Genomic DNA, 20,536 nt, shown 5'->3' with positions numbered 1-20,536 from the left:
TTCAATTCACTTAGCTTAAGGCAAAAAGTAAAATTAAATGCATTGCTACTTACATACTCTTGAGACATATGTAATGCAAATATAATGCTTTAGCTTCAGGCTAAAACTTGTAGCAATCAAGTGGTAGAGCTCCCTGTCCATCTCAATCCTGTAAACGAAGTTTGCAGGTCTAGACATAATTCCAGCATGTTTCTGAGCACTGGGAGATAATTTGTGTGTGTTCCTCCCTCAAGTTAAGGTTAATCAATAATGGCATGTCTCGTTGCCTTATAGGTAGAGGGAAATGTATGTGGGGGGGAAGAGGTGTTGTGTTTTTTGTTTGGAGGAGATTGGATTAAATCAGTAGGCAACATTTCCTTAGAAAGCTGGGAGGGAAGGTACTTCATGAACAGTATGTTTTGTTCTTGTCAAAACACAGACACACAAAATGGTACCAGAAGCTGTAGATCAAGAGAATGGTAGCAGTAGCTTGGGCATTGAATAAAGGTTCTAAAAAAAAAAAAAGCAGTGACAAAGGGAATTTCCTTTGGGACTGGGGAGGGTGAGTGGAATATGTAGCAGCACTGATAATGAGTTGGCTGGAGGAAGGGAACTGCCTGCAAGGACAGAGTGGATGATGTTTTAATTGCGTTCAAACTGTTTGAGGGTTTTTTTCCCAAGCCTTTTGGTCATCTGTACATGGTACTGTCTGGAAGACTGAGGCAGTGTCACCTCAGTGCTCTGATGTGATGACCTCAGTGATCTGTGTACTGATGGAAATACTGGAAGAGGACAGCAAGATGTAACAGTTCCCATTTAATACCACAGATGAGATTGCTCTCTGCTCCTGCTCTCGGGGAAGATGCCTGCTGCAGGTTAGGGCTGCCTCTATCATCTTTGATATATGTGCTTGTGAAAGACCAGTTTGTAGATGTGTATTTGTAAAAGGCCAGCTGAGCCTCTCAGAAGCAGATGATGGTGCTCCTGCTTCAGTCTCTCTTTGGCCCTTTCTGAGCAGAGGTTCTCTCCACCCAGACATGTCAATCAGCAATCATTGCCAACTGTAGTTTTATGCTTCACTATTTTTTTTCCCCTGCACTGCATGGAACAAGTGATTAGTCTGTTCTTCACTACAATTTTCTTGGATTTTTTTTGTGCTGCAGTAGGGGTGAAGTGTTACATGGAAGGTAAAAGCCATATTGCCCCATGACTCACAGCTGGAGGGTGAGTGGAATATGTAGCAGCACTGATAAGCCAGATTGCCCCATGACAATCTCACAGCTTCTTTTTGCTTTCTCAGTGTAGATACAAGTGGAGGGTGATTCCTGTATGAAAAAGGAAAAAGGGTTCATTTGTTTTACGTTGGGAGAAAGGAAACTTTAGATTGAGTAAAAAGATTCCTCCTGCTTTCCCATCACTGGCTTTCACTCTATTTAACTGTATGAGATTACTCCCTGTTTTCCATCTCTTTTTCACCAGCCTGAATTTATCCCCTTTTTCTGCTCTAATCTGCTCTGCCATTCTAATCCTCCTAGTAAAATCACATGGGTAATTAAGTTTTAAGGATAGTGGAACTGTGACAAACATACACCCACCTGTGGTGGGAGACACTGTTGATGACAAACTCATTCCTCTTCTCCTTCCCTAAACTTCAGCCAAAGGAGGGCTTTCAGTTGTTTTCTGCTGGCCCAGGGACAGATTCAAGGACCACACTGCTCCATACTTCCCCAAATGCTGACACGTAACCTCTTTAGTGTGCCAAGGTATTACATTTGTGATGGCAGTGAGAAACTTACTACTTTACTGGTAGTGAATAGTGTACAGTAGTGTAAGGATCACTGGCTGGTTAGAGCTGGAGTCTGAGCCACAGCTGCAGGGAATATCAGACATCTTTTCACACTGTTGTCTTTTTGGTTTTACTGCCATCCCTGTGTTGTCTCAGAACTTTTCCTTCAAAATCAGATTTTGAAGGAACAGTTGGTTTTTTTCCCAACCTTGCTGCAGCACACGATCTTTACTTTTCTCTCTTTGAATCCGATATGAAGGTAAATAGGAATTTGCTTGCTTGAAGCTTGAGTTGGAGGAGGCATTTTGTTGCCTACATCTTGGAAATGGATAAACGTTATGGTCACTGTGGCTTTTGTGGCATGGTGTGTACAGACAGTTCTCAAGATGTACATGCTCTATGTGACAGCTCTATATCCATGCTTTTTGACTTCTTACATGCTTTGTGACTGCCTATAGCAAGCAAATGATTACAAGCTTTTCTTAAAAATTAATTTTGTTAAGTATGTGTAGACATGGAAATCACCTACAAGAAAGTTGGTTTTGTGTCTTCGGGAGGAGGCTGTTATATTAGGGGACACAGAGAGAAGCAGGTGACAGGCTGCCTCAAGATGCAAGAGAGAGCAACAGTCTAGTTCACACATACACACAGTCACATTTCTCTCTCTCTGCCTCCAGTGTTTCACTTGCTGATGCCCTTCTTTTCCTCTTCAGACAGTTCTTGAACAAGTATGTGAAAGAATTGTTACACCTTCTACATTGAAAAAAGCACAGAAAGCAACTGGGTTTTTAAAATGTGTTTGTTTAATCTGCAGTAAAAAAAAGGAAAACTGACTTTTCTAAGCCTATGATAGATGTACTTCTAAAACAACATAATGATCAAGGTCATTTTCAGTTTAAAAAGCAGAAACTCAAATTTAACAGGCCTTGAAATCCCACTTTAAGAAGTTTATAATTTAAATATTTCAAAGCAAGTCTGTCCTTCAGATTAAGGGAAGGTGAAGTTTATACTAAAAAGCTACAATAGAACAAAATACTGAATTCTACTCTCATCTTATTCTCACTTAACACTTTGCTTTTTAGATATGCAGTTTAGCATTCCACATGAGGTTGTCTTTATTTTCTTTAAGCCACGATTATGTCAAATTAATTCCTCTTTTCTCTGTGTCACGCAGTGTTAATAACATTACTGGGCTTGCAACATCTCAAGAGCTGTTTAGTCACAAAAATGAATGCTCCAGAAAGCAGACTTTAAGAAAAGCTGAAGCATTTTGTTAATAAAGATGATGTAGATGGCTCCATAAACTTGGAGGTAGGGTTCAAGATACATAGTATGGATAAAGGCAGTGTAATACCACTATTTGTTTTTCAAGGCTAGAAATACTAAGTTGTTCCAGCTTTGAGTGTTTCAGCTTAGTACCTTCCTTAGACATTTAATGTGTAATGGGATCAGTCCCAATAATTGCAGTTTGCCTTAACAAAAAGGGTGAGGTGAGAAAGGAGGGGGGGGGAAAAAAAAAGGTTGTTTTTTTTTCCCCTCCCTTCTGGTAAACCGTTTCTCTTGTGGGGAAGGGATGTGAGCTTCAGCAAAGCTAAAGGAACTGGTGTGAATGGCTGCTATCCATGTGAAATAAAGAGGGGTTGTAATCTTGTGTCAAAAGTGTCTAGTTCAAGGATTTATAAATAACAGTGGCTGTTGTAGATTCTGAAGGGTCTTGAGACTCCTTGGTCTGTAACTGCATGTAAATACTTTTGCTGTAATAGCTGGATCGCAGATACTTGTTAGACACTACAGTGGTATCATGGATACAGGATTCTTGATGCTGGGGCTTCTTTGATGTTGGGATATGCAAAGGGTTTTGATTCTGCAGCCACTCACATTCCCTTCCACAGCCCCTTTTCCTGCTGTTTGTTTCCGATTTAGCACAATGTGCACTTTCTCGTGTCCCCTGGAGCAGCTTTGTGGGAAAGGTATGCTGTAATTGGTTTATAACCATTCATAGTGATCTGGCAACTCTGAATAGCAACAGGGAGCAACTTAAGTTGTGATTTATTTAAGTAAGTTACATGGATTAAAGGCACTCCCAAGTGTACAAGTTGAGCTAGTTGCTTAATTGGGTGTAAATTTTCACATATAACTTGGAAAGAGAGGGGTTTGTTTTGAAAGGCTTTATTTAGATCTATAGGCAAAGCTCTGGACTGCTAAACCAATTGTAAGCAAAGTTTAATATTGTCTTTTTTTGAGATGTCTCAGTTTTTTAATTCAGCAAGTGCTAATATACCCTTGCTTCTTGTACAGCTAATGGAATATTAACTTGAGATTTTAATTTGCAGTTGCAATATCTGACCTTGCTTTTGATGCAGAAAAACAGGCTCTGATTTTGTAAGGCAGGATCAGTACTGCTGCTTTGGTTTTAGTCTTTTACCAGTTCATTGTATTCCTGCTTATTTTGTCAAGGCTCCAGTTTAGTTATTTTTTGTTTGGGTCGAGGGATTTTCTCACACAACGCCCATGATCCGAGCAGCCCACCAGCTGCAGGGCATGATGATGCGGCAGGCGCTGCGGCAGCCCTGGTAGTTGTAGGGCCACGGCTGGTAGCCCAGGAGGGGCTCGCAGATCCGCTGGCACTGCGTGTAGCTCCGCCGGCACTCGATGCAGCACACGCCCAGGTGATCCAGCATGGGGTCAAAAGCCATCCCTTCGCCTTCCTGCTGCTGGAGTGTAAAATGTGAAATGTCATCCCAGTGCTCTCATTCTCATGGAATAGCAGAATACATCCATGCTCCTGTTAACCCCACAAAGGATAAAACCTGCAGTCTTGGGCTGTGGAAATTAACAAAACTCCCACTCAGTGCCCCATGCTTTATTATTTTTTCTTTTGTCTTGCTCTCTTTGGCAGAAGTGTAGAATTGGTGCAATCACCCTTGCAAAATGGAAAGAACAACAGGCAGCTCTAACTTCAGTATTTTTATTCTACCGTCCTTGCAAAAGCTCCAGCAACAGTAAGCTCCTCCCAAACTTTAAATATTAGTGATGGAAATTATTTCAGGACACCTGAATCTTTAATGTAGGTGAGAATTCCTGAAATATATGATGTGGTTTTTATTATTAGTTTTAGATTCTGTATTTTAATGCTTTTTACAGCACTTTTAGGAAATTATTCCTCTGGTCCCTTGCAGTTTTCTGAGGATTTGGCTCGTCTCTGAGTCTGGTTCCTTCCCTCCCATCCCACCACATTTAGATGCATTGTTGGTAATGAGAATTGTGCCTGTTCTGCAGCTGACAGTAAGGAGTTAAATGGAGCAAAGCATGCACAAAATACCTAAAAGCCTTTACCCTTCAAAACTCCTTTCCTCATTTCTGGGGGAAAAAAGGTAACCTGATATTCTGCATTTGAACACTTGGGTTGTTCTTTGCCCATTGGTGTTACTTCAAGAAAAGCAGCAGTAATGCACAAATGCAGAAGTACCAGTCAGCTTTTTACCTGAGCATTTGTCATTCATTTTTGGAAAGTAGCAGCACAACAAAACAAGTGACACAGAAAGGTGCCAGCCCTTGTCTGGGCTTGTACAGGACATTAGTGACAGCTGGGTGTTTTTAGGGACCCCAGCAACTCCTTCCCAGTCCTGAGAGCAGGGAAGATGTTTCTTTGGCCAGGATTCATCATCCTTGAATTCAGGTACTTGCACCATGAACATCACCTGAGCTCATCGTCCAGGCTCCACCTACAGTGAGTAAATAGCTCTAGGGAGGATTCATTTCCTCCTTCAGGAAAGGCCTAGAGCATAATTAATGGTGCTTGTCAGTGCAGTGGCTCGGTCTCTGAGACAGCCTGGTGACAGGCATGGTGCCGTAGCTGTTGGTGAAGGAGAGCCCCACCCTGCAGGCTGAGGGAAGTCTGATGGCTGCATCTGTCTGGGCGTTCTCCATTTGGCCTGGCTGCCCCTGGGCTGGAACAGCAGACCTGTGGCAGTTGTGCCTCCAGAGGCAGGGCATCTCAGACCTCATGAGATGGTCACGTTAGTGGCTGTGAGGAGAAGCTACATTCCAGTGCCACTGCTGTTTTACTGACCTCGTGAGAGAGTCGATTTAGATCCACTTTATTTGGAGTGATTAATTTAAGTTTAATTAAGGGATGTCAACTTGGCAGAATGCTGTCACAGTATAATGATCTCCTGCTGTTACATAAATGTCAAGTCAAAGCTGGGACTTACTTCCAGAGCAGGAGGCATTTATCTTGTGACAGTGTTGTATTAAAATGACTTACTCCTGCTGCACCAAATGGTGGGTGTAAATTGTCTGGCGCTGGTGCAGCAGACTGGAAGGTGCCTCCTGCACAGCCAGTGTTCCTGCAGCGTGGCAGAGGTGTTGGGACACAGCAGGGCGGCTCCTCTGCTCTTTCTGAGGGCTGCTGCTTCTTGAAGGGTGAGAACAAGTTTTACGACAGTCATCCTCCACTCACTGCTGCTGTCTCAAAACAAATTCTTCTCTGTCAGGTTATTGCTAGTCTAGGATTGCTTACCCTCACAGAGAAGAGGCTGAGAAAGAAATTTATTTGGCTGAACCTTTATCTCTTTGCACCCAGACGCTTCTGTTGTGTTCCCCTGTAGCAGTCATGTCTGGTACTAGTTTGAGAGCAAAGCATGTTTCTAGCTACTGGACTCTCTTCACATAGTAAATGATGGGTCTCAGCTGTCTGATCAAGACCAGCTTTGGTTTGTTTCTGGAAGGTGCTACCCTTGTCAGATCTCCAGTGCTGTTTCCATATGGATCTGGAAACTTCAAAAAGCAACTTGGCATCAGCTTGACTTAACCTTGTGACCTCAAGCACTTGTGCTTGTTTCAGAAATCTGAAACTGGGAGAAGAGGACAGAGGGAAGACATTTTTGAGCTTCTTAGGTGTTTTACCAGTCTATTGTTTCTTAGAAAAGCTGAACAAGCAAAGACTGTGCAGATTAAATTAAAAATTACAAGCTCCATAATAGCAGTGTTACCTGTCCAACACAGTCCTGAGCTCTGAAGGAAGATTACAGCACATACTCACGTTGTATGGATTGTCTGGATTAAATGTTTGATCAGTTTCTTGTCCCATTGGCCTGGTTTCATTAGCCTGGTGGCCAAGCTCTTGAGTCAGCTGCACGGTGCGTGACCTGGGGTTTACTTCTTCAGAAGCAGCTTCCAAGTCTTCCTCATCAAAGTTTGGTTCTGATTGGCGCTTGTTTCTCTTCATTTCTCTCCTCTGGTTATCTGAATAAATAATCACCAAGGGACAATCTTATCTTGTGCCTTTGTAGTTATGACACTCTTACCATGAGTGTCATTGTAGTTACCTAGTATTTCAGTGATGTCTTTAAATATTAAAAAAGGGAGAGGATGGAGGACAGAGAGAAAGCTGAGACTGGGCCTTGGCAAACTTGATGTGCATTGCCATGGGCGCTGCTTGCCTTCCTATGTTGCGTCTGCAGCCAGTGCCAGTCCAAAGCTGTGTGATTGCCTTTCCCTTCCTCCCTCCTGTCTCCTTGAGGCAAAATTTGAGGAGATGTATTTGGGGTTGTTTGACCCAGCCTGTACTCACTAACCTAGCAGCAGTTTCCAGCACTAGCAAGACCAGCTGTTCACATCTCAGGTACTTTTAAAGATGCTTTTATGGCAGGATGATGCCCTGCTTTCAAGGATATCTGGTTCTGGACAGCTTTGATACTGCTCTTTTGTTGCCCAGTGCGATATGCAAGATCATGAAGGGAAGTGGAAAATATTGGTAGCTTGGGTCCAACAGGTGCTCTAAAATGTGGTAAATTTTTTTTCACACGTGTTGTCCCACCCAAGTGTTCTGATATTAACTGGACGAAGGAAGAATAAATATTTTTGAGCCTTCTCTCCTTCTAAGCCTGGAAGTTACCTGGGGGAGTTGCCATCTTCCTGGTGACTCCTGAATACCTTTGCTAGGCTTGCCTATGGGCCCCAAGTTCAGAGCTGGGACTGCCCCAGGGTCTCATAAACCATGCACCAGCTGGCTGCCTTAAAGCATCTTCCTTCCACTCCACTGAATTCCTCTGGGGAAGCAGGACAGAAAACAGGACAGGCAATGGTCCTGAATTCCTGGCCAGTGTTCCTGCTACCTGGTGTCAGCTGTCTACACATTAAGGGGGCTAGTTTAAGCTGTTGTCTTGTCTTTCTCTAGAAGGAGGCTGACCTCTCTGGAAATACTTCATCTCCTAGCAAGTCACCCACTTGGGCTATGCAAATTGTCTGAGTAAATACAAGCATGGAAAATATCTAGGGGATAAACTCCAAACCCACAGTCTTGGCACAAACCCAGGAAGGCGTGGGTAAGGGAGGAAAGAAGTCTGGTTTCCCAGATGTGCTAGTTTCAGTAGCAAACCTGATGGAGGGAAGGCATTTAGATGAAGGGAGGGATAACATACTTTTCAAATAAAAGAAATCTTACCTTTGGGATATGTTGGTCGCAGCCAGAAAATTGGAAGATCCCTGCAAAGCTCTAAAATTTTGGGGCTTAGGAAGCTGTTATGCTTGATAGGCTCATCTGCAGCCACCCAGATAAGGGAGTTTTTGTCAAATCTCACAGGCATGATTTCATCTTCCTGCAAATAGAAGAGCATAAATCCTTTGCTGCTCAGCAAGCAGTCATGTGCCTGCTTGCTGCTAATTCTTGAGCACCAAACTGTATAATTATCCGCTGCAACTAATACTGAGCATCCTCCTATGTCATGAATGTGAAGGAATCGTGCTGAGCCAAAGCCTGGGGAAGGGCTGCCTCCACTGAAATGAAGGGCAAAGCCACTGTCAGCTTTGCTGGGGTTGTGATTTCACCCTCTCACTCCTGGAAGGCTTCTGCCCCACGCATGAGGGCTGCGTGTCAAGAGGTCTTTGAACCCAAAGCACCAGAATTTCAGGTGGTAGAAACCCAAGTGCTACCACCTTCAGCAAAGCAGCAATGAAATACCAGCAAAACCCAAGTCCCTCATCTCTTCTTATGCCCTGTTCTCATTTGACATACTCCCAATATATAACTCTATTTACAATGTGTGTATGGGGGGGGTGAGGGGTGGAATCTTGTTCAAAAGTTTTAGAGAGGATTATAGCTTGAGAACTGCTCCAGCTTCCAGTTTCAAGTCAATGTGATCGGTCTGATTAAAGGTCTTGTTTGGTAAAGCAATTCAATTGACCAAAAGCTTGAAGTGCAAGTTAAAGGATCCTGCCTTTTTGAAGTGTACCCTGCAGGTTTTTGGTTCATATCTTCAAAGTAATGTAGGAAAATGCCAGTGATTGATTCTTTAAAGTTGTTAGTTCAAAGTATTATTTTACATAAAATGTGTAAGTATTTTATAGCAACGGTGAAATATTAAAAGAAAACTAACTTTTGAATCATGAAAAACAGCATGATTTCAAAGTTAAAATTCTAAATTGCTTTCATAAAAGTTATCAAGACTTGTTATATAACTGACTAGATCAATTTATTCCCTTGAGTTGTTGTTTCTTTAGTGTTTATTGATTTATTTTGTAGGTCTCAAGTCATTTAAGTTCACAATCCAATCTGTCTACTGCTCTTTATTTACATTATCCCACTTAAGCTTTTATCAACATCAGAAATATCTGACTCTAATTTTCAGAAATAAAAATATCCTTTGTTTCTGTTTGAAATGATCCTGACTTGTGAGCAGCCAGAACGTGGGTATCTATAAAACTCATTTTACTCAACAATTTTTGTAGGTAGTGTTGCTATGATGCCCATTGTAGGAAAACAGCATATGCATAATTTCTCTTAAATACTTCCGGAATATATCGGAGAGGTGACTTGGCCTAGAAAAAGAAATACTACTTTGCCATTCCTGTAGTACATCTGGCCTGGAAAATCGAGTGACAGGGAAAAGTTAATGTCTTAGTGGTAGCACTAAGCTGCTTGGTGCATGTGATTCATTGCAACAGCCACATAGGTGATGCATCTGGGGAGAAGATGCACAAAAAACAGGACAAGAAATAGTTTTACTGTCAGCAGGTAGAACTAGAAGTAAGTGTTTGATGATTTAGGATAATGTCTTCAGGTCTCTGTTTTTACAAAAAGCTGAAAAATTCAATCTTCAAGCAATAGTGCTAATTAAGTCAAGGCCAGCTGCCTTTAAAATAAGGCAAGGCAGGAAAGATGGAACTCTCTCTCAGGAATTCATGCAAGTTCTCTTTCCCATCATGGGGAAAATCCTGTCAGCATCAGGAGGCTTTGTAACATTTGTCAGCTTTTCTGACTCTATTGAGAGTGATCTTTTTCCCCTTAATCTTAAAGCAGATGTTCAGGAGTCACAGCACCACTGCAGGGAGGTGCAACCTTAACAGCACCTCTCTCCCTGCTAATTGTATCTTGCTTTTGTTCTCCCAGGAGCAGAGCAAACCCAGGGAAAAGGGCTGTGGATCTCCTGTGCTCTCCTGCCAGTGACTGAGGCTCCAGCAGCATCCAGGCTCAGCTGGACTCAAGTCGCTGGAGCCACTCCTGTGTGAGCAATAAGTCTGGGGTCTGAGCTCTGGGAAACTCAGGCTTTGAGCACATAAAGCAATCACCTTCTTGGGCAAATGTGAGGTTTGGTGGTATCAGGGTGAGAACTGCAGCTTCTGTGCTGGTTGGGATGCAAATTCTCGTTAACATGTAAAATTAAGTTTTACACTAAACAGGTAAAGTCATATTTTTTAAAAGAAATTATTTCTTATGAGTTATTTTAATTTTTGCCATGTTTTCCACAATTCTGTCTTACTGACTAGAGTGATGGAGTTCATGCTTGTGCTCAAGAGCATTGATGATTATCTCCTGGGATCTACCACAGTCCTTTGCATTGACTACTTCCATGCCCTCCCTTCCAGCCTTGTGCACAGCCTGGTCTCAGGCAGGTGCTCTTGTCACAGAGATCTCCAGTGGTTCTGGCAGAAATCAGTCTGTGGCTTCCACACTCACTAATCTGCAGCCTCTCACCGTGTCCTGGACACAGTGACATGTCTGACACCAATCTTGTTTTTCTTACCTTTCAACCTTTTTTACCTTTCAACTCCTTGCAACCAGTCAATGAATCCTCAGCTATCCTACCCTACGTTTAACAACCCCACCATGAGCCAGAGTGGCTTCCAAATGCCATTTTAATTTGTATTTAAGTACGTCCTTTAAGCTCTCTCTATACAAAGATTAGTTAAAAAAAAATGAACTACCCCTTACCAGCTCAGATGAGAGGCTCGCTTTAGCCATAGCATCAACTTCAGGGATGTGGGCTTTTGGCTGAGCTTTGATGTAACACTTTTCTCCTTCAGCAAAACGGATCCCAGTTATGCCCTGCAAAAGCAGAAGGCAGGGGGTTGTGCACAGGCCTCCAGCTCCTCACCACCCCCAAGAAAGTGCCTCAGCTCTGCTAAAATTGCCACTGAGTTTTCAGTCTGAAGGTTAACCTTGTTTAAAACCAGAAGCAATAAAACGCTCTTCCCTTCATCATTTTAGCTTCACAATTTTGGTCAAATTGGTCTAGAAGTTTTTGCTTGATTTCTGAAAGTGGGGGGGTGTTTTATGTAAGTGTTCCCATGCAGGCTGTAGGCTACTTGGAGTACCTCTGTTAAGGAATTAGTTGACATGATTTGAACTGTAACTTAGTACCTAACGTAGGCAGTCTTGAAATTGTGCTAGCTGGTGGCATGGTACCCTTGTGACACAGTTTCACAAAAATGTGGGGGCAGTTTGGTTCAGTCTGTACAATTACGTGACTGTGACAGCAAAGGGAAGTTTGTGACGGACAGGTTGGTGCAGAAATCTGTGTGGGACTTTGTCTGGCCTCCTAGAGTGAAATGCAATTGCATAAACCATAAGTGTTTAGTTTTAAGCAAGAGAAGGAGCAAGTCTCCTGCAAGTCCTGGGATGTTACCTTCCAGCCCTGTGCCAGCACCTTGGGCATCAACATCTTTCCATTGTAGTTTCTATGGTTCTACTGTAGGTTTTGGGTATCCATAAAAGAGCTCTCTTCTACATTATAAATTTAGCTAAATTTAGATTTTTGTGTTTTTCATGTGGTTGCAAAAGCTCCAATCAACCACCTAAATATAATTACCTAGTGCCCTTTAAGTTGTGCTGGTTTTCTGCCTGGCCTCTAGCTGCCAGGAGAAAGGGGTGTGGGTGTCAGCATGACCCCTCTCATCTGCCTTGAAGGGGTATCATGGATGCCTTCGTGTGCAATTTTGGGTGCCACACTGAAAGATGTTAAACTGTTAGAGTGCGTCCAAAGGAGGGCAATGAAAATGGTAAAGGGCCTTGAGAGGAAACTGTATGAGGGAGGAGACTGAGGGGAGACCTTGTTGCAATCAGCATGACCCCTCTCATCTGCCTTGAAGCGGTATCATGGATGCCTTCATGTGCAATTTTGGGTGCCACACTGAAAGACATTAAACTGTTAGGGCGTGTCCAAAGGAGAGCAATGAAGATGGTGAAGGGCCTTGAGAGGAAACTGTATGAGGGATGGCTGAGGAAGGAGACTGAGGGGAGACCTTGTTGCAGTTAGGGGAAGAGGAGGGGCAGACACGGATCTCTCTGGTGAAAATGACAGGATCCAATGGAATGGCCTGAAGCTGTTTCAGGGGAGGTTCAGGTTGGATATCAGGAAAAGGTTCTTCACCCAGAGGGTGGTTGAGCACTGGAACAGCTCCCCAGGGAACTGGTCACAGCACCAGCCTGACAGAGACCAAGAAGCATTCAGACAATGCTTTCAGGCACATGGTGTGACACTTGGGGATGGTCCTGTGCCAGGAGTTGGACCCAATGATCCTTGTGGGTCCCTTCCAACTCAGCACATTGTGATGTAGTGCAGCATGAGATGGATGACTGGGGCACCTGAGCCAAGTCCTGTGTGTCTGCAGATCCTGTATAGCCTTCACAACAAAATGACTACAAAAAGCAGTGAGAGAGGAGATGGCTATGCAAGGATGGATGCATTACGACATAAGGCTTTGTAGTGTACCAAATGTCCAAGAAGCATTCAGACAATGCTTTCAGGCACATGGTGTGACACTTGGGGATGGTCCTGTGCCAGGAGTTGGACCCAATGATCCTTGTGGGTCCCTTCCAACTCAGCACATTGTGATGTAGTGCAGCATGAGATGGATGGTACTGGGGCACCTGAGCCATGTCCTGTGTGTCTGCAGGTCTTGTGTAGCTGCACACGCCCCCTTCACAACAAAATGACTACAAAAAGCAGTGACAGAGGAGATGGCTATGCAAGAATGGGTGCATTAGGACATAAGGCTTTGTGATGTACCAGGTATTCTAGGAATACCCTAATATTGCCAAATCCAAGCCTTCTCTGACCATGCAGTCATTCTGGCAGTGCCAGTCAATCTAGAACTGCTAATGTAAATACCAGTCTGTTGGAAGCACGTCTCTTCAGTTGCTCTCTCCTTAGTGTGCATTCTTGGCTGAAAATCCAAGTGGCATCATCCTTTTGCTGAGGCTGTCCCAGGCCCTCTGTAATTACAAGCAGGCACCATCCCTGGGAGGTCCCTTGAGCTGGTTGGTGTTAGGAGCTGATTCATAACCTGGTTGTGACAGGCAGTATCTCACCAGCAACACACGTGGAGGAAACATGAGTTCAGCATCTCTCCAGTGGACTGGTGCTTTTGTGCAGATGTGAAATGGCAAATGAGAAGGGCTCGCTGTGGATGCTCCTACTCAGCTGCTAATAATGTTGCTATGGTGATGCTAATGAGAGTTGCATAAAGGCAGAACCACAGCTGTTGGGAAAGTTGGGGTCCAGCATCTCCTGGCATGGATTTGTTTGTTCTTGCTGAAAAGCCAAGGAGCTGGATTTTCTTGCCTTTCTAGATCCAGCAAGGGAATGGTGGCTGCTCCAGAACCAGAGATGCTTCCTCGCAGCAGTATCTTTGTTTTAGGCACTGCTTGGACTTACAGAGGGCTTAATTCTGAAGTTGAGTGTTTTGCACTTCAGAACATTTAACTGCAGGCTCTGGGCCCTGTGAATGGGTTTGTGCAGCATCACATAGATGTGCCTTAGTAGCTCAGGGCAGCTCAGAGACCTACTCTATCTGAGCTGCTGAGCCCTGCTGAGGTTTGGCATCTGTTACTCCAGGCCCTGTGCTGAGTAGCCACAAGTTGCTGGGGTGCTGAAGTGTGTTTGCTGTCAGTATAAGTGGCCCAGCACCTGACATTTGGTGCACAGATACATCAATGGGGATGAACCCAGATCAAGCCATGGAGAGCAGCTCCCATCCCTGACCTCAAGGCAAAGGAAGCTCCCCAAGTCAAGCACTGCAGACTTGGTCTCTCCTTGGTGTCTCCTTGGCTTACTGTATTGACCCTCTGCTCCTCAAACAAGTTTGGGGGAGGTGTTTGTGCAAGTTCACACCACTTGAAATCAGGTGAGGGTTGTGTCAAGCCTGACAGAATGTTCTTCCAGTAGGACCCCAAGGTCATATGTCACATTTCTGCTCAGTGGTTTGAAAATGCAAAGTATTTACATGGAGTCAAACCTGACGCAGCCTAATCCACACCACTTCCTGGAGTGGTACCTGGCATGGCTGATCTCCAAAAAGCACTTAGATTTTTGTGTTGGAGGAAACTGCCTGTCTCCCTAGGAATGCAAGCCAGGAGAGCAAAAATGTCTGTGTGCATGGTAACCTGAGGCTAAGTGGGGCAGAGAGGTCAGGGCAGAACAAGGTGTCCTTAAGAGTCCAGCACTGGAGTGTGTTACATGAAGGACAAGAGTAGCACTACTTACGATCTGAAAATCATGGACTTCAACTGCCTCTTCACTCCCGCTTCCTGTTTTGAATGTCTCTAAGTTGTTTCCAGCATCTATTTCCATTGATCCATCTTGTACTTTTCCATTAATGCTCATAGTATAGTGAACGTTGTACACCTGGAATCAATAAAAGAGCGGTAGCACATGCCAGTAATTACTTATTGCCTTCCTCCTACACCAGGCAGTGGGTCAAGCTGACTCTCATATCCCTATTTAGCTCCTAAATTTTGCTGCTGCAGGCATTTGATAACCCTCCAACAACCAACACTGCACTACTTCAGCATTAGGGCCGGCTGGCAGTGGGGCAGCCAGCCCTGAGAGGTTGTTTGGCCTCCATCCTTGGAAGTTTTCACAGCCTGACTGGATGAAGCCCTGAGCAACCATCTCTGAGCCCACAGCTGTCCCTGCTCTGAGCGTCAGGTAGGACTGGAGTCCTGAGATCCCCCTTCCAGGGAGTGCTTATAGTTTTCCTTCAAAACCAGTGTGGGGTGAGTCCACACCCATGTTCACTCTGACCTAAAAACCTTCTTCTAGGACAATTTAGGAATTGCTTGTTATGCTGGCATGATTCCCAAAGGACAGCAGGCGCGAATGTCCTACTCTGAAGGAGGCCAACCTCTGTTTATCTCTTAGGATGTTCTGCTGAGGCACAGGAAAACAGGTTCCTCTTGAATACGAACACACTTCCCAGCTTGTAATGGATGTGAACTTTGTTTAAATTGGATCTGAAGTTGTATAGGCTCGTATTTTCCTTGTCAGCGTATTTGCCCTTATCCTATTTTCAATGAGGAGAGCTACAGCGTGGTTTGTATTTGCTGGAGAACCACAATCTGTGGAGGGGTTTTGTGATTCTCCTGTGCAGCTCTGCTAAAAGTGCTGCACAAGCAGTTTATTTTGGGTCTTAAAAAAAGCCTTTACAGCATTTTAATGAAAAATTTACACTGACAGCTAGAGACAAATTTCTTCTTCTGTCACCTTCGCTCAGCGAAGTCTAAGGTGCTAAAGATTTATGGTTCCTCAGTTATACACAGCCACTCCCATATTTCTGCTTTCTAGGACTCCTGTTGAACATGGTCCATAAAACCACACCACTGTATGTGGTCACCCCCTGATAGGGGCTGAGCTAGAGTTGAGACTTTGATACCCCTGTCATCTAGGGAAGAATTTAAAGATATAAAATAAACCCAAGAATTAAAAAATTAGGTTTTTTTAAATTAATGACTCTGGATATAATTTTTGCAGTTGCTTCCTAAGCATTTGCAACTCAAGTGCAGTTTTCTGAGTTTGAAGGCAGCTTGGAAAAATAACTCTCAGCTTTCCCAGTGTCTTCACCAGGAGAGCAACTTTGAACCTTAATGGAAACTATGAATGTGACATATTTTGTATGGCTAAATTTAGATGACAGGAGCATTAAAAAATTTTCTTGTACTCCACAAATGCACCCACCTGCTCAGAGCTGAAAGCACTGTCCCCTGCCCGTGCCACCATTTGCATCCCTCTCCCTTTGCAACAGCCTTGCTTTAGAGAAGCACACGGTTCTTGCAGCACGTCTTAGAGGTCAGCAATGTGTCCTGTCTTTTTGCTGTAAAACCTTTTCTTTCTGATTATCTGAATTATCCTTATGTGTAGGGGTGTATCTCACAGGGCCACCTTTGCTCTGACTCCTGGAATTCACACAAGGCTCTCCTTGATGAGGGCTGGCGTGTGGCCAGAGGCAGTACAAAACTTCTTCCAAAGTAAATTCAAGGGTACTAATTTAATGTATGGAGAAGGGTACATTCATGTGTGTACCATCATGTTTCAAATATGTTTCTTTCTGTTTACACAAATTCTGTGTAAACAGAAAGAAAAGTTAATCTGTAAACATGTTCTAATGCTCTGAAGTTTGGGTCTTTAACTCATCACCAGCTTCTCAGTTTCATTCTTTGCATAAAGTGTTTCTCGTGTACCCCAGAAACTGTAAATAATAAAACTTAACTTTAAAAATTGCTCCACAGCTGCAAACCTAAGTGTATGCACAGTCCCACAAAGCACCAGCACGAATGGTGCCTGTTAATGGGTTAATTATAGCATTACATACTTGAGGGTCCAGGTAGAATCTGGACTGAGAATGCAGATGCTATGAAAAAGAATTTACACATTTCAATGTTTTTTTGTCCTGAGAGCTGGAGTTTGCCCAGGATGTGAATCCCTGGGGACTTGTTGGGGTTTGAGTTCAGTGAGGATTTGTGAGCAGAAATCAATGTAGAGTCTGTGCTCTCAAAGATGTGTTTCGTCTTCACTAATAAATGTGCTTCCAGGAAGCTACAGCCACCAAAGACAGCGATTATAGGTTTGGGGTTTTAGGTGTTTGGGATTTTTGAAAGGAAAAAAACCCACAGGTCTGCTTAAAGACCTCTTTATAGACCTCGCAAGGAGCGCTTCCAGCCCGTGCCTGTCCGGAGGTGCGAGAGCTCCCCGCCCACGCGGCCCCGGGTGCGGAGCTGCTCACCTGCCGCTCCGTGGCTTTCCAGAAGTAGAAGGCGCCGATGGCCCCGGCCAGCAGCAGGAGCGCCCCGGCGATCAGCACCACGGCCCCGGCCTTCAGCAGCCGCCCCGGCCCGGGGGGCGCGGCCGCCGCGTACGCCTGCGGAGAGCGCGGGTGGCGGCAGGGACAGGGCAGGGACCCCCGGCCCGACCCGACCCGTTTTGTCCCGGTCCATCCCGCAGCATTGCGACCTGTCCCGGCCCCACCCGTTCCCCACCGTCCCAACCCGTCCCGTCCCGTCCCGACTCGCTGGGTCCCGTTCCATCCCGACTCATGCCCACACGCTTTGTCCCGATCCCACCCTGTCCCGCCCGGTGCCTGCCGGCAGCACTCACTGGGGGCAGGCACAGCTCCACATCGTCGGGCCCCACTCGGGCGATCGGCACCTTCTCGGAGCCCTCTGCCATGGCTGCCGCGGGAGGGAGAGCTGCCCGGCCCCGGCCCCGGCCCCGGCCCCGGCGGGGCTGCACCGCCCCGGCCCGCCCCGCTCGCGGCCCCGGCCCCGGCCGCGGGGAGGGCAGCACCGCCCAGCCCCCGGCACAATGAGCCCCTTGAGCTGCCCGGCAGCCGGCGGAGCTCCGCGGGGCTGCCCCATCGCCGTCCCCTCCAAGCGACCCCGGGGTGTCGTCTCCAGCTTCCCCCGTTCCCGAGGGGGTCGGGGGTGTAGGGGACACGCACCCCCCGTGGCGGAGGAGAGGGGTACCCCGTCAGACAGACGGCCGTCATGAAAAAAAATCTTTTAAAATAGAACAACGTGTTAACTGATTTTTTACACTTGCCACAGGAATTTACAGGCGCTGGAGCTGACAAACTGCTGGTCGGTGACTGCCCCACAAAACACCTCGCTGACTGGCACAAGACAACAGCCTCCGGCTGAGCCCCGTGTCCAAGCTCGACACAACCATGCTAGTATTGTACATGGCAAGATTTTAAAGGCTACAGCTGGCTATGTGTGTCTGTCCATGTGTCTGTCCATGTCTTCACACCCCTTATGGATGTCCTGCCTGTCCTGTGTGTGCATGCTTTGATGCTGGAAAATAAACTGTGCTGGATCCCTTTTGGACTGATGGTGTAAAACACAAAGCACAGCATCCTTTGTCAGGCTGGAAACCGAGACACAGCAGCTGCAAAAGGAGTGTGATGGGGTCTGAGTTGTGCCCCGTCCTGCCCTGCCCTTCTTGCCCTCCTTGCTCCAGTTACGCAGACAGGCAGCAGTGGGGGGTTTCACCTGGAGAAACCCTGCTGCATGGGGCCCATCTCACTCCAGAACAGGGACGACACCAACCAGCTCTGCTGCAGCAATATTTTTTTTTTTTTCAAAGTACTTGTCTCTACTTATTTTTTCTCTTCCCCTTTCTTCTCCATTTTGCTCATCTGGCAGGTTGTTCAGTTATTACACACTACTGACATGTTCCCCCTGCCATCTTAGAATTTCTGGGATATGGATAGTGGATGACCTTGTCCCACCATGGCTCATCCCACAAAAGGAAAGTCTGGCCCCCACTGCTGATTGCCTACACCTGACTCTCCTCTTTCCCCCACTCCATAACAGCAAAAATCTTTGTTTTTTCATGTCTGAATCCCCTTAACTGAGTTAACCAGTAGTTGAAAACCCATCATCAGGTGCTGCAAAAGCAGAGAAAGCTCAGGCTCTCCTGACCACCTTGTGTTTGCTTGCTTGGGGACTGAATCCCAGAGACATACAATTCCCATTTTCCTCCCCTTCAACCTAAATTCATCCTTTCCGTCGATTACTGTCGTCAATGATCAGACTTTCAACCAGAATTTAACGGGCATAGTTGCTGCTGAAAATAAACACAATCACAGCTCATTAAATCAAAAGCAAAACCCACTGTGCAACTTCCTAAACTAGGACATATTCCAACCCGCTCTTGAATGACATACTGTGGTAGTTCGGGCTAATAATAAGATTATGATCCTCTTCATTAGCAAGTATTTTGTTACACCAAAAATCTCGTGAATGGATATGTCTATCTTGGCAAAATGTGAGAATCCCAGCCTTTGATCTCAAACCTTCATTTAGCATCTCTGCTTTAAAAAGACAGATTTATTTTAAGGTCCCTGTGCTTGTCTCCCATGGGAAAATGTGCCAGGGAAGGAGTGCTTGCCCAGGAAGAGCTGCTGCTCACTGGGGTTCGGCTTGTTTGAGCTGCTTCCCTGGGACTAAGGAGAGAAGCTGCTGTCCCTCCCATCCTGGCATGAACCTGAGTGCCCAGTGGCTCCTTTCTTGGGAGGTGACTGGAAGGACAGAGGGAGGCCGAGCTGTTTTGTCAGGCAAAAGTGTGGCTGAGGCTGCCCTGACAGGGACTGTTAGCAAAGACACTACCAGTGCAAGAATGAATGGGTGGAATTCTGTGCTGGATATTCATGAAGAGGCCTTCACTCCAGTGCTGTGTGCTGAAATGCAATATTCCCCCTGGGGCAGAAAGGATAGAGTGGGAAGGCTCACCCCCACCCTACGGATGGGGCAGCAGTGGCCCTGGCAGGTTTTGGCATGGGGAGATTTGAGCAATTCCAAGCAGTGGTGCCAGCTGCAAGCTGACCCACAGGGATTGGTGCCTGGCTGCTGGTCCTTGCTGGCTGTGGTGTGAGATGGGTCCTGCTCGCCTGGGGAGGTGTGGGTGGGAGAAGCAGTCCTTTGGGAGGGAGCTGTTCTGCCTAAACCCTGGGAAAGAAGCTGTGCAGCATTTCCTCCTCAAGTCAAGGTGCAAATACCCCAAGTAATCCTCCAAACATATTTTTCTCATGCAGGGAACAATCCCAGATTATTTTTTTTCCCAATTCAGAGCATCACTGCCTTTTCTTCTTTTGTTCCATAGGCAGAGGAAGAGCAGCATGAAATTTCAAGCAGTGAAAAAAATTGCTCCTGTTACAGGGTTCACAGCTTACCACCTCTAGCTAACCCCTATGCTCATGCTTTGCCTTTTGTGTGGGCACAGAGCTGCTTTCCTTGGAGGGTGCAGGGAGTGCATCTTTCACTGTTTGATTGATTAGGTGACAAGAGAGAAAACAGGAGTTTTTAGACAGATGCAAATCTGTGCAAACAGCTCCACATTCAGCAGCTCCAGACTCTCGCTGCAGAGTGCAAAGACGATTGCAACAGCCACTGTTTGCAGGGCTTAGGACAAAAAAAACGTGACTTGCCTTTCACTGGCTGAACCCTTCATTTGCAATAAAGATGATGGTGATAGCAGTGTCTGAGCTCAGTCTCCTCTCTAAATAACATGTGTGTGCTCAGCTGGATTAAGCCAACTTCTGAGACTGGAAATCATAATAACAGTCTTTTACAGGACAGCCTTTCTGGTCGTCTAATACTATTATCCTCTGGGCTGAAAAGCATTCCAGAGCACTTGGAGTGCTACGATGAATGTGAGGCTGTTTAGCTGATAGTACTGGCTTGTCTCAAGGAAGCACATTTTCTCATTATTTTCA

General features: G+C 45.5%; 1 protein-coding gene across 2 annotated transcripts; it reads right to left on the bottom strand.

The window, feature by feature from the left end:
- Window positions 1-1,269: 1,269 nt before the first annotated feature.
- CNMD (chondromodulin) lies at window positions 1,270-17,537 on the bottom strand. 2 transcript variants are annotated; one of them, XM_039716769.1, is made up of 7 exons: window positions 17,419-17,537; window positions 17,048-17,182; window positions 14,533-14,673; window positions 10,980-11,093; window positions 8,214-8,367; window positions 6,810-7,012; window positions 1,270-4,479 (listed from the first exon to the last, which is right to left on the bottom strand). In XM_039716769.1, the coding sequence occupies exons 1-7, from the start codon at window positions 17,488-17,490 to the stop codon at window positions 4,264-4,266; spliced, it is 1,035 nt and encodes a 344-aa protein (XP_039572703.1). In that variant the 5' UTR covers window positions 17,491-17,537; the 3' UTR covers window positions 1,270-4,263. The 2 variants fall into 2 exon arrangements, with proteins under 2 accessions (XP_039572703.1, XP_039572704.1); XM_039716770.1 differs by having other exon boundaries at window positions 1,270-4,476.
- Between the last annotated feature and the right edge of the window lie 2,999 nt (window positions 17,538-20,536).

The sequence above is a fragment of the Passer montanus genome, unplaced genomic scaffold (genome assembly GCF_014805655.1).
Source record: "Passer montanus isolate IOZ18808 unplaced genomic scaffold, ASM1480565v1 scaffold36, whole genome shotgun sequence".
Classification (NCBI taxonomy): Eukaryota; Metazoa; Chordata; class Aves; order Passeriformes; family Passeridae; genus Passer; species Passer montanus.
The sequence above is the reverse complement of the archived record's forward strand: the minus strand, read 5'-3'. Positions and strand labels throughout refer to the sequence as shown.

Excerpts from the sequence above, each read along its gene's own strand:
- CNMD (XM_039716769.1), bottom strand. The coding sequence starts at position 17,490 with ATGGCAGAGGGCTCCGAGAAGGTGCCGATCGCCCGAGTGGGGCCCGAC. Across the intron at positions 7,013-8,213 it reads GCGACCAACATATCCCAAAG|ATAACCAGAGGAGAGAAATG; the intron begins GTAAGATTTCTT and ends TTATTTATTCAG. Across the intron at positions 4,480-6,809 it reads ATCCAGACAATCCATACAAC|CAGCAGGAAGGCGAAGGGAT; the intron begins GTGAGTATGTGC and ends TTTACACTCCAG.